Below are 17,470 nucleotides of genomic sequence, written 5' to 3' on the forward strand. Positions count from 1 at the left end.
TTTGTCAAGTCGCAGCTGTGGATCAGCTACGTGACTGTGGGCTGAGAGTCGAACAAGGGCATAAATTAAGTCTGATATCTGATGTTCATTCATTTGTCACGTGACACCCGACATAAATTATTTATTCATGAAATCATAAAATTTTGTGGTTTTCACTTCTTGTAGATGTGAACAGAGTTATTGTCTTTGTAAATAAATACTTTCGTGAATTACATCAACATGTTGATGTTGTGTAAAAACATCATTATACATTATTCATGGGTGAAATCATAACTGGTTTTCGGAGGCTTGTGTCCACTCATGAGCAGCTAAACACGTTTTATTGGACCAATGAAAGAGGTGATTTGTTGTGTATTTCCATAAATGTCCAGCACACACACATGTGGTTCACACACAATAATCAGCAGTGGAGCAGTGGCCCGGAAGGTTTCAGGTTCAAGTCCACCAGCTGCCAAGTTGCCAATGAGGTGCTCTGGGGATGGCACCATCCCCACAAACTGCTGCCCCCTGCTGGCTGAGGTGATGGGTTAACAGCAGTTCTGTGGTAACCAGTGACCAGGTGAACACAATGACCAGTAATCCTAGAGAAAGTGAACCTTTTATAACATTAGGGGCGCTCCAACACTGCCCTCGACGGAACCTGACCTGGACCACTGAGAACCCACAGAACCCATCTGTGTTCATGACCTTTGACCTATATTGCAGCAGCGTTACTCACCATCGTTACTATTGACGTTGACGTCCGTCCATCATCTCAGAAAAACTACTCCAGCAGATTGGGCTGGAAGTCAGCAACAGTGTTACAGAAATGTTGAAAGTGATCATTGTTTTATTGTTTACTCTGTCAATCAACTGTAACCCCCACCCTCCCCAGACCCCCCAGTTTACAGGACAAACTACAGAGAAAAACATTAATGTCAGGAGAAAAATCATAAGTCAACTGAAACAGTTACAAGAAACAGCCTTTCTGAGGCCCAGTTACCATAGTTACCAGTTACTACAACCATACAGACCATAGATAAACTGGAACTTGCTTCATCATGAGGCCCCACCCCCCCACATCAACACTTCCAAAATAATCTGTGTTAAAGCTGTTGCTTTTTTACTGTGAAATTATGTAACTTTTTAGGAAACAAGACAAAATCTTAGAGAATCAGGTCGACGATAATAAACATTAGAGAAAAGTATTTTCAGGTGTTATCATCCACGGGGGCGGGGGTCTTATATTTGATCCCGGAGTTTGGCAAGTCTTTGTGAAAGTTCGTCCTTCAGACAACAGAGGAAAGATGAAAAGTGAGGAGATCAGGACAAAAAAACAAAAGAAGAATCTAAGGTGAAGAAGAGAAAGTACCTGTTCAGCCGAGGCCACGCTTGCTCCCACTGATCCAGTTTGTCCCTGAGGTAACTCCATGTTCAGGTCCAGGCTAAACACAACAGCAAGAAGGTAAGGCAAACGACTAATATGTTAGCATGTTAGCCAAGGAGAAGAGGAGGAGGAGCCTACCCTGCTTCATCTGCCATTTCATGCAGCAGCGACTCAACCTGGTTCTGGAATAAACAAAACATTAACACTGGTTATAATTTAAAAATATAACAGCGTCCACCATGGGACACAACACAAGGGTTACTTCATGTTCATTGGTAACACGCTGCTTATTTACTATGTGCAAGTGTAAGGGTAACATGTAGCCCACAGATGTCAAACTCAGCCCGTGGGCCAGATATGGCCCCTAGTGAGATCATATCAAATGTGTATTAGAGCTGACCCTCCAATATAAAGACACTATATACTCCTGATGGTTGAACTTCTGAGTTCATTCTCAGGTCTTTATAATATTCACCTTTAGTCCATCCAGATTTAATGTTTACGTAAAACTAAAGTTTGTTTCCAAATAAAAAACAAACTAGGTCACAGATCTGGACAGAAGAGAAAACGTTTACAGTCAATGTTTGAATCAATGAGGTTTGCCGTGGGCTGGAGAACCTGTGGAGTGGTGAGTGTGGTGGTGCTGCTCATGGTGTCCTCCATCTGGGCCGTCTGGACGTCCAGGGTCTCAAACTGATGCTCAAACTTGTCCATGAGAGCAGAAATCTGAGGAAACAATCAGAGTATGTGTGTAAGTGTGTGTGTATGTGTGTGTGTGTGTGTGTGTGAGTATAAGTGTGAAGACCTTTGACCTTTTCTAAATTCATGCTCTTCAAGGTCACGTCCATGCCTTTCACCACTCCAGCCATCGACTTTGTCACCTTTACAGAGACACGAACGTTGATCAACGTTAACTAGTTGCTCCCTTTACAATGATTAACATATAAACTAGTGTGAACTAGTGTAAATTAGTAACATGAGTTCACTTCAACAAAGTAATCCATAGGTAACAAACACATCAGCTGACCCAGAGGAACGACACATCACAGGCTAGCTCCTTAGCTATTACATAAACATCTAATCAGAGTGCAGTTCAGTGTTAACCCATGGTCACCTGGTTCATGGTGACGGCTGTTTGGACTCTGGCTGCCACCGCATCCACACGTGCACTCATTCTCAGGTAGTTGACGGACTGGTTCTTCTGTCTGATGGCGTTCTCTGCGTGGATCCTGGCCACTTCCATGTTTCCCTTCTGAATGGCCTGACAACACACACACACAGTCACACACACACACACAGTCACACACACACACAGTCACACATCTCTAAAAGCTGGATGTCAGTGTAGCTACAACCAACACTTACTTTCTTTACTTTGCTCTTCTCCATTTTCTCCTCTTTCTCACACTTCTTGGCATTTCTGTGAAGTTCTTTTGCAGCAAACTTCAAATTGAAAAGATTTTCTTAAGCTGGGAGTTAAAGAAAAAATAAACACACAAACACACACACTGTAGAAATGGACAGAACTCAAGCACCTTGGCATCTAAATGACTCAGGTTTGGGTCAAGATTTAACCTGTGACCTTAGTTGTAACTATAACAAACAAAATGTAACAAATTCTCTTTAAAATCTTGATTATGTGAAGAAAAGATTAACCGGGAAAATGGCAAATGATGGTTTTGTTTTATGGGGTAAGCGTTGTTACAAAAAAGTTTACGGTCAGAGTTCCTTTTATCTTAAACTCGAAGCCTTCTACGCGATTAATAATCTTTACAGGTGAAGGGGGATGTTTGAAATGATATATTTTTGAAGAAGCTCAAAATCACTAATTACAAATTATGATGTTTATTTTTATTTTTCTGACGCCCGGTCCTGGTCTGAGGCCCGGCTGTTGGGAACATCTGCCGTGGACTCATTCACGACCATAAACGTTTCCGGAACTAACAAAAAATCAGTCCGTGTACGTCCTGTTACACGTCCTGTTAGAGGTAAAAACAAAACAAACAAACAAAAACACGAGAAAAAACAATAAACACACCAACAAATGTGCTGGTTCTAAAACACCCGTGTGCTCGCCACGATCCTACCCGTTTCCCCACTGTTTTCCTGGGAGGATACTTTCCATGCTCGGCATCTTAAGGCACAGCTCTGTTCCTACAAATGTCAACTCTTGACAATTTGCCCGAAAACCTCAAACAAAATGAAGCAGAAACGAATCAGACGAAGGTGAAACTGCAACGGTTCACTCCGATTTCGGTCGTCGTCGAATAATTCTTCAACTTCCGGGTGTCTAAACCAAAATAACTGCTACGTCAGAAATCACGTGAAAGCTTCCAATAGACGTCATCGTGTTCCGCCCCTCTTCTTGAAATATGAAGAAGAGGGGAAAGACCAGGTGAGACATGGTGCACGACAGACTGGTTTTTATTTCTTTCATATTGATTACATTCATTTCTGAAGGAAACCGTTTTTATATTTGAAATGTACTCGATCTTTACTCCACACCTCCACTGTCTGAACCAGTTCTTCTCTGATCACTTCAGTTCCAGTAACCATTATGCTGAGACTGCTGAGAGAATTCCCATGATGCTCAGAACTACCTGATTTTACATCTTATACAGTATTACATTCAGAAATAAAAGGGGGAGATTACATCCCCTCCCTCTGCTGTCTCCCCCACTTCCTCGCTCTCTCCACTGAACACTGATCCTGGATCTGCTGCTTATTGACTTTTAATTGTTTAAATACATTTAGTTTAAACACTGACTCTTGATAAATTCCCCTTTTTTCACAGGGTTGTGTTTATGTATACTGTATGTATATATAAAATGAACAAATTTAAATAAAATCTCTTTTATTCTCGTTTTGTGAACGTGGTCGATACAAACAAGGACTGGACTTCAACAGACCTGATCAGTTCAGTTCTACTCTGACCTGGGGTCTGTGCAGCTGTAGCCTTGTGTGTCAATCACCTTCCTAAAATAGTCGACACCAAGTCTGTGCAGAGGGAGTCAGTCTGCACCTTGCTTTGAGACACACCACTGCCTCAAAGCAAGGTACTACTGGATCCAGAAACAGGTCGGTTCCTTTAAGTCTTCCTCCTAACAGCAAGCCCTGTCCAGAACAACACAGTACTTCCTGTTTGCTACTTCCAAACTTCCTGTGACCAGCACCGTCTTAGCGGTGCGGCAAGCCACTGGTGCTAATGTTCCGTCCCTGATGCAGTTCAAACCAATGGCAGTTGAACTGCTGTACAGCGCCCCCTGTCTGCCCTTTATGATTTCACCATCAGTAAACTTCACTCACATGTCACCATGTTGACGTGACCTATATTACACCTCTCCCTGATGACATCATCGTCTCTTGGACCAACATGTCAAACAAAGAAAGCACTGTGGTCACATGACCAAGAACTTCAACCTAAGGTAGTTGTTCACAATCACACTGGAACCAGAATGAGATTAACCAGAATTAAATGAACCCAAACTGAGATTCAGACTTTTACCAAAATTATGTACAATAAATCAAGCTTCATGGAGGAACTCTTGAAGGAGACGGCCATTTATCAAAGTGGGACGTCTTAACTAGGGTGGAGATCAGTGCAGAAGGAGAAGGAACGTACAGGAAAGTGCTAGAACAGGAGGTGCTCTCTGAATAACTGGGTCTTCAAACCTCCCCCTTCATTCCATCAATGTGAAGGTGTTGGGACTGTCAGATGACGTTCCCCAGTTGAGCGGAGTGGTAACATAAAAAAACATCCTAAATGAACTAAGAAATATTTCGTTGAAAGACAAAAGTGAAATCAATACATTTCAGGAATGTTCTGTTTAAAACCGTTTCATTCAAAACAAACCTAAATACAATGTTTAAAAAAGAAAATTTAAATATTTATAAACATCTACTTATGATGCCATCATGATCTCATCATATGATAAAAACTATTTGATATCCTTGTATCACAAACAAAACAAAAATGTAAGTTTTATTGTGCTTTTGTTTTTTATGGTTCCAGTTTGTTTGTTTGTTGTCAGGAACTACAGTAGCCCACAATGGACAAACAGGCAACTTTGACTAAAACCTACAAAACCAAACTGACTCCACTTTGAATTGAGATTTCAAATGTATCACAATCAGAAAATACTATTGTTTCACGTATTATTATTATTGTTGTTGATGATAAAATGTCATCTAAGATTTAAATTTTACTCTCTGTAAAAAAGAATTCAAGAATTTTCATCTCTTTTAAGCAGCTTTGATTTTGGGTTTTTTTTTTACATTGTGATGGTGACATCACAGTGGCAGATCATGACGTCAGTGATGGGTGACATCTGAGTGGCAGATAATGATATCACAATGGCTGGTGACATCACAGTCACACCCGGGTAATGATGGGGTCAGTGTTTTCCTCCACTTCTTTTTTTAGGTCGTCTTTTTCTGAAGCCCTGAAACCTGTGAAAGAGGGGCTGATGGGAAACCAGCGGAGCCATGATATCCGTCTGATGAAGGGCGTGACTAGTGGCAGGTCGTAGGATGAAGATGAAGACAAAGAAGAAGAAGAAAATGATGTCCATTCCACCAAACCTCTTTCCTCTCTAGTTCCTAAAGGAAAACAAATGACAACTGTTTTTGGAGCTGCGGATGAGCGCCACCATCAGTCGGATATTTCCTTGACAGTGTGTGTGCTACCTGGTATGGTGTTGTCAAGACAAAAGGCCAGAAAACCTCCAACAAACATTTCGGTGGACAGAAGAACTGTGAGAATCTGATCTAGTTCGGCTACACCTGAAAGCAGGAGAGATCTGTGATATACACATTGATGTGATGTGATTGGCTGACTGGTCACAGTGCTGCACTGGGGAGGGTCTAGGGCAGGGATGTCAAGCATAAGGTCTTCGGGGCCAGGGTTCAATCCAGGCCGCTTGATGAATTTGGAAACATATTCATGATGTTTTGTAAAATAATATTCCGTCCTAAATTTCCCAAAGGAAACTCCAGAGGGACTAATAAAGTTCTATCTAAAATATACTTCTTTGGATGGAAACAGATGAGAAAATCATGGACGTATTGTTATGACTGTACTGGTCCGATCCACTTGATATCTAATAAGGCTGTATGTGGCCCCTGAACTGAAATGAGTTCCCTGACATCCCTGGTCTAAAGGGTTCAGGTATAGACAGATGTCACAGGTCTAACCTGTCTGTATAGAGTTTGGGTGTGAGTCCAAGTATGCTGGCAGTGTCAAACCAAAAAACATGGAGAATCCAAGAACAAAGAGGTTTCTGGAGGAGTTGAGGTCCACCAGCTGTAGGTTTGACAGCCCCACAGCCGTGATCATGCCTGAGCAAACACAGTCGAACTGTCAGGAAATCCCTCTGTGACGTCACAGAAACTTGCAGAAGAACTCCCTTTTGGTCACTTACCAAATAGTGTGCAGAACATTCCACCGAGAATCGGATCTGGAAGTGATGCAAACAGTGCTGTGAACTTTCCAATGGATCCCAACAGGAACATTATTCCTGCTCCATACTGCACCACCCGTCTGCTGCCCACCTGCAAGAGGTCAATATATGAAACACTGACACATAGGTTCTATGGTTTTGAGTTCCTAGGCAGAACTATGTCCAGGATTCGTTACCTTGGTGATGCCAAGTACGCCAATATTCGGAGAGGAGGAAGTGGAGCCATTGCCTGTTCCTAAGAGACCAGCAATGATGCAACACACTCCCTCCGTGAAGATTCCCCTGAAACACAACACCAGCATATGGTCAGGCCAGTCAGCCACAGTCTGTTTAACTGAACCTGAACCTGTTTACTTCCTGCCTCACCTATTGATGGCATGGACTGGAGGGGGGGTGGCTCCAGACAGACGAGCACAAGCATAATAATCTCCGATTGACTCCACGATTCCAGCAAGAGTCGCACTCAACATTCCCAAAACACCAGCAACCGTCACCACTGGTAGTCCCCACTGACCTATCAGAAGACGGCAGACACAGAAAGTCAAAGGTCATCAGCTCCACCTGGATTTCTGTCACCTCTGACCTCTGAAAACATGGGAACAAGGATGAAGGAAGGCAGTAAGAAGGAAGGATACCAAGGATGAAGGAAGGTAGAAAGAAGGAAGGATACCAGGGATGAAGGAAGATAGAAAGAAGGAAGGATACCAAAGATGAAGGAAGGCAGGAGGAAGGAAGTATACCAAGGATGAAAGAAGGCAGTAAGAAGGAAGGATACCAAGGATGAAGGGAGGTAGAAAGAAGGAAGGATACCGGGGATGAAGGAAGATAGAAAGAAGGAAGGATACCAAAGATGAAGGAAGGCAGTAAGAAGGAAGGATACCAAGGATGAAGGAAGGCAGTAAGAAGGAAGGATCCCAAGGATGAAGGAAGGTAAAAAGAACATATATATATGTACATATTTATATAAATAGCGTAGGCTATATGAATTTTCCCCACGTACCACTAGAGAGCGCTCGCGTACCACTGGTGTTGGGAACCACTGCCATAGTTGAAGGCAGGAGTAAGGGAACTGTGAGTGCGTGTATAATCTTGATTGGCTGACTTACAGGGGTAGGGGATCCTGAACCAGGGTGCTGATGTTATAATGTCTCCACGGGCATCAGTCCGAGCTTTATGTCCGTACTTTTCAGGGTTGCTTGGCAACAAGTTGGTCAAAGTGAGCACGTAACAGACAAGCCATGCCAGTAGGATGGCTAAGATGATCTAAGACATGACACCATCACAACAAGTGACAGTCAACAAACAAACAAATACAACAACAAATGTAAACTAGGAAAAATGATCTTCACAGAAAGAATCAAACTCTAATCTCTGACATAACCCAACTCTGAGTGAGCAGAAGGAGACAAACAATATGTTTTTACCGGAAACATCTTAAAGACCTGGACTCTGGTTGATGTCAGGCCTTTTCCACGACTGTAAACTGGAACAGGAAGTGATGTCGATCTGAGATACTGAGCAAAGAGTACAATCAGCAAAATACACCTGAGGGAAACACAGACAGGTCCAGGTCAGATAGCTTGTAAAGACAGACAGACAGTCAGACAGGTAGGCAGGCAGACAGATGAAGAAACAGACAGATGGCTCACAGCGCTGAAAGACCCCAGTGAGACCCAGCTCTGTCTCCAGCTGTGGTAAAGACTGACAGGCCAATCAAAGAGATGGTTGGTGTTATGGTCAGTGGGCCAATATAGTCGAGCAGCAGACCTGGTAGCCCACACAGACCCAACAGAAGTTCCAGAACACTAGACACAATGATAGCACCCTGAATCTGTCAATAAAGACAAAAAGATCAATCTGGGCATTTCTGCTCGGGGTTAGGGTTAGGGCATTTGGACCTGATACCTCTCTGATCCGTGGCTGCCAAACATGAGATGTGTTTAGAGGAAGTGTCCAGTTTCCATAAATTTCTTCTGCAAAGACAAATTTGACACAAGTCAGATTGTTATTTTTTAATACAAACCACAACAAAAGGTTCACAATCTGCAGGAAAAAGAAATCACAGTAGAAGACAAGAAGGTCAAGCAAAGGTCAAAGATCAAACTGTCACTCAAAACTTTGTTACCTTCAGTGGGACACTTCCAACGATCTAGACCTAAAATGGCCTGAGCAGGAATCAGGAAAGCAAATGCACTGGCCTGAAAGAGAGGGAGTCTACACACAAACACACAAACACACACACACACACACTCTCTCTCCAGTTACCAAGATTTTTTAAGACTGGTTTTTAGACTGATCCCTGACTCACCTGATTCCCACAGTGGTCTGGATCAGCGTTGTGATTCCGACTGTGGTAAAAATGGTTCCGATTAGTTGACTGATAGTGTTCTGGTCCCGACCCACACACATGGCCTCTGCCAAAAGAAAGGGTACGGCCACAGTCCCACTGAAGCAGGTCAGGTAATGCTGCAGTGGACAACATAATCATCTTCAGCTTCTCAATCACCATCATCATCATCATCATCCAAATTTCATTAAAATTCTTCATAATCATGTTACTCATTATTATTGCTACTCAGTTTCTTCTTCATTACTATCTTCATCAGCATCACTAACATTATCACACTTAAACCCAGATTAAAGTTCAGTTTAACTTGGCCTTGCCTGCAGTCCCAGTAGAATGCACAGGTACCAAGGTGGAGCATCTTCAATGGTGTAAATCATGTCTGTTGCCACCTTGTTTGGTTCTCCTGGTTCTGGAACACATGACTCCTCTTCCACGGGTTGTTCAGTCAGCTGCTCCTTCTGACAGGTTTTCTGGAAGAGTTCGTATGAGAGAAGTTCAGCTCTACTTCTAAACAGTACCAGTTCCTGATCCACAACGTGAGGATTTCAAATCTAACTGGATTAGATTAGATTCACCTTTTTACATTTTAATAAAAGCAAATTAAAGATATGTATCACAAACAAGTTAATAATTCCAGTTAACCAGTAAAACATTTTAAATTTGCTTAATTTCCCAAAGGGAACTCCCGAGGGATTAATAAAAAAGTGCTATCTATCTAAAAACAACATGTAAACCAGTATAATTGACAATTGCTGTTCTAATCAATAACCAATAATCAGTTCCCAGTCCTAACAACTTTTACCTTCAGTTTTTTGCCCATGTCACCTTCAGCTGTGAGTCTTGGGAAAATGAGCTCAGAAAACTTAGAGAGAGAAACGTGAGTGAGCAAGTGAGGTGAAAGTCCATACAGATTAACCATCACACACACACACAAACGTCACGTGTTGTTTCCACTGAAAAGTAGGTTTATTAATTAGTTGTCAATTATTGACATTTATGGACTTGATCATAAACAACAGAGTGGATCAGAAAGTGTCACCGTCATCATCTTCATCATGAACTTTCTCTTCATCTCATCTTCTTGTTCTCACTTGTCTGGAAACAAACCAGGTTTGTATTGGTGACATGTCATGTCACCAAAACAAACCAGGTTTCCATGGAAATACTCAGCTATCCCTGATAACTTATCAATTATTGTTTTGTTTATTTGTCCTTGTGACCAATTACCAGCCATCAGACTCCGCTCACAGGCTGTCAGCCAATCAGGATTCTCAGTCAGCAGCTCTTCATAGTGGCGCTGCAGAGAGAGAGATGATGTCATCAACAGTCGATCACATTACCATTCATCATCAGATCATCAATAAGCAGTTTTATTGATAAGAAGTCAGTTGCTGTTCTGTCATTGATGTGAGGTTTATAATGAATATTAGTGAATTAAAAACCAATTCATGACAAAATAATGTCCGATTTAAAAAGCTTCTACACGTTTTTTTTTCTAAAACTATGCTAACATGTCTTAGTCACTGCTGTTAACCCTGACACAGATGTTAACACTTACAAACAATCATGCTAACCCCTAAACATTATAGTTAGCCTGTAACCACAAGCTAGAGCCAAAGGATTTTCTTTTGATTTTGTTCCGACACTGGTTCAAGACAACGTTGACCTGTAATCAATGACGTCAGGTGAGAAACTGAATGTATTAAATGATAAATATCGGTGTAATGTTAATTAGCCAACCATCTGTTTGAAGGTCTCACATCTGCACTAAATATACCAGGCGAGAAGAAGAAAGTTTAAATGACGACTACGCAAATCAAAGTTTAAAGTTTTATTCAAGATTTGAAACATGAGGGGGAAAAAAAAGTTAAAGATGTCAACTCTGTTTGCAAAAAACACACTACCAAGGGGCAGAGTCAATGGGTCAATATAGGAGGAACCTGAGGGTCCACTGGTATCCACTGGGACTCAAACTGAGCCTGGAACTGGATCTGAACCTCATTAATCAAATCTGTGGTGATTGATTAGTGTGCCATGTGATTAGAGACTGATCAGAACCTGAGGTAATACAGGGCTACAGGGACCGGGTTCAAGAGCAGTGATGTCATATGACTGATCTACCATCGACCGAAAGTGGATTCTCTTGAATATTGATGAGGTTAATGACCAGTCTAGACCAATCAGTTTCCTTGAGCCTTAACCTAATGGTGAAAGGACATACTCATGTATCCTGAAACCGGAAAAGAGCCACGCCCCTTCCCCATCAAACACTGGCAGAATAGCTACGCCCCATCTTCAACAAATACTGGTAGAGTAACCTCACCCACCCAACAAAATGTCATACATGCCTCACCTCCATTGTCCATCTGTTTGTCTGCTCATGCTTAGCCAATAGGACAGGACTGTTGCAGAGGCAACAATGGGGCGAAACCGAATGCTACGTCTCAAATTGTGTGAGCAGCGCTCGGACTTCTGGCGTTAGTTGTTTGGCGGCACTTGCGGCCTCAGCGATGGCACGACGGTACGGCCCCTTCCTCTTCCTGTCAAAGCGAGACTGGAACGTCTCCAGGAAGGGCGACAGCTGAGACAGGGGCAAGAACGATGTCGTAGGAGATCCGAACCACGAAACTCGCGCCTCCTGCCGAACATCAAGCCCAGTGTCACCACGCCGTGCCACTGTGATGCCTAGCACACGTGCCGGCCACCAGGGGAAGCCGTAGATCTTGGCCCACACAATGTCACCAACGCACACGGTCCGACCATCCGGCAACGCACACTTAGACACAGACTTAGAAAAAACGGAAGAAGAAGAGGAAGATGAGGAGGAGGAGGATGTGGAAGACTTACGTCGTCGCTTTAGTTCTCCTCCCTCTTCCTCATCCTCCTCGCCGGGGGCCTGGAGCTCCTTACTATGAGACCTAGGAGTCAGTGGGCAGGAGGTGTGTCCTTCAGGGACTAAAAAGGAGGACGATGAAAGAGGAGACTGGGGGGGGGGTAAAGATGATGGGTTTTCTGGGGGCAGGGCTTCAGGTGTCCCTGTGGTGCTACATTCTGAGCGAGAGGAGTCTAAACATAGGGAGGAAGGGGGGCCATCAGCCCCTACCTCTCTATGAGGTAGTACTTCAACATGAGGATCACAGGAAAGAAACTCAGTCGTAGGGTCAGGGTCTGATGTTAGGGCAGGGCTTGAAAAAGGTTTGGGAGGCGAAGAGCGAGTAATGTGCCTGGTCAGGAAGGAGGAGCAGGAGGAAGGAGCCTGGCTCTCCTCAGTACGGTACCTTTGGGGTTTGAGGCGCATTCTGGGTGGTAGAGCCACAGTGTGGGAGGAGTTTGAAGCCCCAGGAGAAGAACTGAGTTGTTGAAGGCGGCGGGTGAAGTGAACCTTCTGGTTGTGGTTCTGCGAGGTGGCCGCCCGGGTCACCACCCTGGTATGATCTTGGTTATGTTGATGTGTCGCTAGCTTCTGCGGACTTCTGGCCAGTTTGATAACAGATACTTTGGAGCTCTCACTGGGATTACTTTTGTCCAGAGGTTTCCTAGAGTTCAGCTTCAAGCTCGTATGTCTGGACGATGACGATGAAACCGTGCCCCTCAGGACCCTGCGTGACGTTGATGATGATGACAAACAGATTCCTGATGGCGCTCGGCGATCCGTGATGCCACGTCCTCTGTCATCGTTCCTCAGCCGTTTCACCTCTGTAGAAATAGGACCATCTACAGCCTTCCGCCGCCGAGATGGCTCATCAGCCCTCAGATCCACAGGACCACGCCGCGCATCCCTATGGGCAACTGATGACACTACACCTTTGCACTTATCACAGAGCACCTGGCGAGGACGAAGTTTTATGGCGTTCATGATGGAGGTGGGCTCTTCGCAGCGATAACGTCGTTTAGGTCGTTTGATCTTGCGTGGGAGTGGCTGAGGTAAGGCCTGGTTATACGTGTCCCTGATTAACAGAGGAGGAGGATATGGTGCACCCTCCTGGAACAAAGGTGGTGGTTTGGGAGCCCAGGAGTGAGGAGGGGGGGTTGACATTTCCTGTTCTATAGAAGGATTGTTGTCAGCAACAGGCTCCATCTTCAAAGACACCTGAGATCGACCATGATCATCTCGACGTGGAAAGATGGTGATCGGGATTCCATAAGGTCCAAATCTAAAGACAGACACACATGAGAGAAGACAAAGAAGACAAGAAAGAAGACAATCATTGTGACACTACACACACAACAAAATGTGACATGGCTTTTAACCCATCACCAAAGTCAGCAGGGGGCAGCTTCTGGACCCAAGTCCACTTCCTTAACCACTAACCCACCACTGCCCCATGTGTCCCACTGTCTCACTGTTTAACAACTGACACACAGACGCCAGTCCACTGGTTACTCCATCACTAGGTCTGTTAGCTAAAAACACAGTCCAGAACATGTTTGGATGAGTCTGGAGCTAACTGTTAGCAGTTACATATTGAGGATGTTGTTATTAATTAATAATATTGTATAATATTTACATTTTGAAAAAAAAACATCAGCAATGCAGTGCAGGTCCACAATTTATTACAAAATATATAAATACATACATATTTGTAATGAACAACAAGCCAGTACTTCCTGACGGCTGAGATGCGGTGTGTGTTCTATAATACATAGGATACACACCACATCTCAGCTGTCAATAAGTCCTGGCTTCTCCTGCTTTCCTGTTTCTGTATAGTTATAATCTGAATCAATAATTTCATTAACTGCACAGTTTGTGTTTTCAGTTAAAAAACAACTTAAAGACAATTTTATTTTTTGCTTTTGCATCATTTAAATCCTAATTAAACCAATTAAACATAACAGGTGTAACCAAAGAGCTCTGTAAACAGGCCTGGACTAGGGCTGCAGCTAAGGAAGAAAAACAAGGAACTGAGGTAGAGAGAGAGGGTGTATGGATACATTTGATTTATTTATGGCATCCAATTGTTTAGACATCTTTTGTATGAAGGAAGTTCATTATTGAATAATATTGGGTTTTATTTTCACCAACTTTTTATTATAAAAAAGACAATATTATTTTGTAAACAAGGGACTTTTTTAAAAAAAGTGTCTTTAATGTTTCTGTCTTCTCACTCTTTCATTGGCATTGATAAAAGTGAGTGACAAAATACTCTCAGAGGATATAAATAAATTAATTCATATTTTGATTGAATGGTGTATTTGCATAAATTATTTATAATCACTTTGTTACTTAATGTATGTATATCATGGGATTCCAGTCTTCAGTCCGTTGCTGCACTCTCTACAGGAGTTTGTTTTTCTAATAAACACCGTTGGTCATCGTTGAAATATAATTTACGTATATGACGTCATTCGGTATAGCTGCTGATGTTTTTCATCCTCACCTTCTAGAAACATCCATCAGAACTCCGGAGAAAACCTTCTTTCCCAGCCGAAACGACACCACCAGCGCGTCATCAATCACGTGGTCTAAGCAGACCCGAACCTCGGACCCAGGACTTAGAGCACTTAGTCCATGTTCTGGGGCCTGAAGCTGAGATAACTCATCGAGTGTCACCGAGTCCGTCACCTGGCGTCTCTTCGGGATTGAGTCCTTCAGGCCGCGGCCCGTCAGTTCGTCGTTCCCGGACGTTTTTTGGTCGAACCCAGGAATTGATTCAAGACTCACAGGAACAGAACCGTCCAACTTGGTTTTGTCCACTGGTCCGGAACTCTGTTCGTTGAGGACACGAACCGCATATCCCCGGTCTCGACCCACTGTTTCAGCTCTGTCCGTGGTCACGTTGGTGGTCGGTACTGCCGGTTCGGCCAGAGAAAGACCGGCTTCAGTGACGGGAGGTGCTGCCGGCAAGGAGTGAAGAAAGACGGCGGACGGTTGTGGGTCAGAGAGGATGCTGTGGTACTGGTTCGACACGTTACCACCGCCGCCTTCATGATCCCCCAGGAGTGGAGAAGAGAACCGTTCTAGACTGGCCCGCTCCACGGAACAGTCACTTATCACTTCTTCAGAAAGATCTTTTCCCGCCGTGTACTCCAGCTCCGGCCTGACATGGCGGTGCTGCTCCTCTTCTCCGCCATCATCCACCTGCGGGGACAGCGGCTCTTGGGTCGGACCACACTCTGGGCGATCCTCGCACTCCAGTGAGACGCTTGGGATTTCCTTGGCTACATCTACCAAATCTTCGTCGCTTAAAGCCCCGGTGGGTGTTGTTGGGATCGCCGCAGCTTCTGGTTCTGCAGCCACGGCCGCCATTTTCTTCCGCTGTGCTGCCCAGATGCTAAGTCCCACCCATGCTCCGTCGAGGCTGCATAGATCCTAAATCATTGGCTTGAACTGCAATCAATCACTGAACGTGCAGCAGAGCCAGTGCTCTGGTAGGCTGAGACCGGTGACATGAGTCATGGAGTCACCACCAGGGGGCGTCTCCGTTAAACAATAAGCTGCAGGAATGAAAATGAAACGATCAGACAATAAGGATGTGATCACGTGACGTATTAGTAAACATGTGGAAAAGCCGCTAAATCCATAACATTAATACACGTAACACAGACACATTTAGCCTTTTTGCGTTTCTGGCTTAAATGTGCTATTGTACCAGTGCAAACGTTTGTTTTGTTTTGTACAGTGTGTCAAAAAACACTACGCTTGAATTAAGGGGAATTTCCTATTAAACTAGTTTTTATTTTAAACATCACAAATATTTCATTTTTGTCCAATGATTTTATCATGTAATTAATCCACTACCTATGGTTTATTTCATTGCAAGGTTACATAATGATGATGATGATGACAAAGATGATACTACAAGGTAGTTGTTTTTAAGATAATTTATGTAATATTTGCTGAACAAAAACTTAAAAATCAAAACAAGAAAAGAGAATTAATTAATATTTCAACAATTTATAAATAATCTGATAATTAGCAAAACTATCACTCAATAAACAAACAATATTTTCTCACTCTCCAATCATCAATGATGACATCACAAGAATGTTATGTTAAAACGACACATTAAAAACAACAATCAAACTTTTTCATTATCAATGATCATTTATGGATGATTTCCTGATCAATCACTGATCAATTGAACCTGAAAAATTTTCCCGCTTTATTGTTGTTTCTCATGCAATGTTTCAGTCACAGTCACTGCAGTAATTGGTATTTTTAAATTAAAAAATATTATTAATGGGAACATCTTTGATCTCATGATGTTACAGCCCTTATCCACAGCATTAAAGACTCTTTGGTAATGTTGCAGCCATGTGTTTTGGCTCTTGATGGTTTAGAGTCTGTTGAGACCAGCTGCATCACTTTCCTTTAGCTCTTTCAAAGCCACGCCCTCTGATGACACCAAGCCCACCTGAAGTGTAACTCTCTCTTTCTGCTGAAAGTAGGGACGTTGTGTAGAGCTTAAAAACAAGCAAAGTAACATGTTAGCACTACCATTCCTCTGGTCAACAGGTTGAAGTAAAGCCTGCACAAGAAGCTAAGTGTTAGCCATTAGCTGACCATCTATCTTCTACATCCTGGATGGTGTCTGGTAGTGGGACGTTCAGTGTCTCTGGTAAGAAACAGGCAAAGAACCCAGCCAAGACCGCAGCCCCACCATAGACCATACTGGGCAGTGCAGGAAGTACCTGCGGATCACACACTACTCAGCCAACACATACTTCCTGTGTCAGTCACTGATAATGAAGACGTCTTTGAAATGTAATGGGCTGCACCCAAACTAAGCCATGTTTTCCCTGATATTGTGAGTCACCTGGAGCTACTGTAGGTCACTTAACTCTCTTCCAGTCAGCAACCATAGCTGCAGCCAGCAAATAACAATGAACCATAGCTTCTTTAAAAAGATCCATTACAGTCATAAAATACAGTCCTGAAGTACAGTCATGTAGTACAGTCCTAAAGAACAGTTCTGAAGTACAAATATCACCTGACAAACAAGCAGAGCACTGTGGTTACTGCATTTATCCAAATTTGTGTAGCATCCTTACCACTTTATTAACTTTGACACTAACTTTGACACACAGTACTGATCTTGCTCAGGCTCTATGTACTGTATATACAGGACCTATATGTAGGGCAGCTGCCAAGTTTCCGCTGAGGTGCCCTGAGCATGGCACCGTCCCCACACACTGCTCCCCGGGCGCTTAAAGCTGCCCACTGTTCACTTTGGTGATGGGTTAAAACCAGAGGTCACATTTGGTTGTGTGTGCAGTGTGCTGTGTCACAATGACAAATAATTCATTTTCACTTTCACTATAGATCGCAGGAATGGAGTTAAATGAAATATTTGT

The 17,470-nt window shown here is 43.3% G+C and overlaps 4 protein-coding genes across 10 annotated transcripts in view; all 4 read right to left on the bottom strand.

The window, feature by feature from the left end:
- Positions 1-301: 301 nt before the first annotated feature.
- On the bottom strand, positions 302-3,671 carry chmp1b (charged multivesicular body protein 1B). 2 transcript variants are annotated; one of them, XM_008333342.3, is made up of 8 exons: positions 3,485-3,671; positions 2,732-2,829; positions 2,481-2,627; positions 2,179-2,247; positions 1,985-2,092; positions 1,505-1,548; positions 1,352-1,424; positions 302-1,266 (listed from the first exon to the last, which is right to left on the bottom strand). In XM_008333342.3, the coding sequence occupies exons 1-8, from the start codon at positions 3,498-3,500 to the stop codon at positions 1,222-1,224; spliced, it is 600 nt and encodes a 199-aa protein (XP_008331564.1). In that variant the 5' UTR covers positions 3,501-3,671; the 3' UTR covers positions 302-1,221. The 2 variants fall into 2 exon arrangements, with proteins under 2 accessions (XP_008331564.1, XP_024921272.1); XM_025065504.1 differs by lacking the exon at positions 3,485-3,671 and adding an exon at positions 3,405-3,422 and having other exon boundaries at positions 2,732-2,835.
- A 532-nt stretch (positions 3,672-4,203) lies between these two features.
- Positions 4,204-12,490, bottom strand: slc23a1 (solute carrier family 23 member 1). 4 transcript variants are annotated; one of them, XM_025065501.1, is made up of 16 exons: positions 12,451-12,490; positions 10,400-10,469; positions 9,975-10,034; positions 9,490-9,642; positions 9,134-9,291; positions 8,951-9,039; positions 8,731-8,798; positions 8,475-8,656; positions 8,250-8,370; positions 7,932-8,088; positions 7,192-7,339; positions 7,002-7,107; positions 6,787-6,916; positions 6,560-6,703; positions 6,053-6,148; positions 4,204-5,965 (listed from the first exon to the last, which is right to left on the bottom strand). In XM_025065501.1, exons 3-16 carry the CDS (start codon positions 9,990-9,992, stop codon positions 5,739-5,741), a joined length of 1,797 nt encoding a protein of 598 aa, XP_024921269.1. In that variant the 5' UTR covers positions 9,993-10,034; positions 10,400-10,469; positions 12,451-12,490; the 3' UTR covers positions 4,204-5,738. The 4 variants fall into 4 exon arrangements, with proteins under 4 accessions (XP_024921269.1, XP_024921270.1, XP_008331568.2 ...); XM_025065502.1 differs by lacking the exon at positions 12,451-12,490 and adding an exon at positions 12,020-12,052; XM_008333346.3 differs by lacking the exon at positions 12,451-12,490 and adding an exon at positions 11,526-11,545.
- pwwp2a (PWWP domain containing 2A) lies at positions 10,989-15,798 on the bottom strand. Its single transcript, XM_008333344.3, has 2 exons — positions 14,554-15,798; positions 10,989-13,326 (listed from the first exon to the last, which is right to left on the bottom strand). Exons 1-2 carry the CDS (start codon positions 15,420-15,422, stop codon positions 11,610-11,612), a joined length of 2,586 nt encoding a protein of 861 aa, XP_008331566.1. The 5' UTR covers positions 15,423-15,798; the 3' UTR covers positions 10,989-11,609.
- Positions 15,799-15,835: 37 nt separating this feature from the next.
- Positions 15,836-17,470, bottom strand: part of oatx (organic anion transporter X) — a 5,449-nt gene continuing 3,814 nt past the window's right edge. For all 3 annotated transcript variants that reach the window (XM_017041587.2, XM_025065503.1, XM_008333347.3), the window contains exons 16-17: positions 16,680-16,807; positions 15,836-16,579 (exon numbers count right to left, since the gene is read on the bottom strand). In XM_017041587.2, the coding sequence (XP_016897076.1) occupies positions 16,453-16,579; positions 16,680-16,807 (255 nt within the window). In that variant the 3' untranslated portion in view covers positions 15,836-16,452. The remainder of the gene's footprint in view (positions 16,580-16,679; positions 16,808-17,470) is intronic.

This window comes from Cynoglossus semilaevis, chromosome 19 (assembly GCF_000523025.1).
Source record: "Cynoglossus semilaevis isolate Cse_v1.0 chromosome 19, Cse_v1.0, whole genome shotgun sequence".
NCBI classification, from domain to species: domain Eukaryota; kingdom Metazoa; phylum Chordata; class Actinopteri; order Pleuronectiformes; family Cynoglossidae; genus Cynoglossus; species Cynoglossus semilaevis.

Excerpts from the sequence above, each read along its gene's own strand:
- chmp1b (XM_008333342.3), bottom strand. Across the intron at positions 2,093-2,178 it reads AGAGCATGAATTTAGAAAAG|ATTTCTGCTCTCATGGACAA; the intron begins GTCAAAGGTCTT and ends TTGTTTCCTCAG. Across the intron at positions 1,549-1,984 it reads CCACACTCACCACTCCACAG|AACCAGGTTGAGTCGCTGCT; the intron begins GTTCTCCAGCCC and ends TGTTTATTCCAG.
- slc23a1 (XM_017041760.2), bottom strand. The coding sequence starts at position 10,091 with ATGGTTAATCTGTATGGACTTTCACCTCACTTGCTCACTCACGTTTCT. Across the intron at positions 6,704-6,786 it reads AATGTTCTGCACACTATTTG|GCATGATCACGGCTGTGGGG; the intron begins GTAAGTGACCAA and ends GTGTTTGCTCAG. Across the intron at positions 6,149-6,559 it reads CCCAAACTCTATACAGACAG|GTGTAGCCGAACTAGATCAG; the intron begins GTTAGACCTGTG and ends TCCTGCTTTCAG.
- pwwp2a (XM_008333344.3), bottom strand. The coding sequence starts at position 15,422 with ATGGCGGCCGTGGCTGCAGAACCAGAAGCTGCGGCGATCCCAACAACA. Across the intron at positions 13,327-14,553 it reads CTGATGGATGTTTCTAGAAG|ATTTGGACCTTATGGAATCC; the intron begins GTGAGGATGAAA and ends GTCTGTCTTTAG.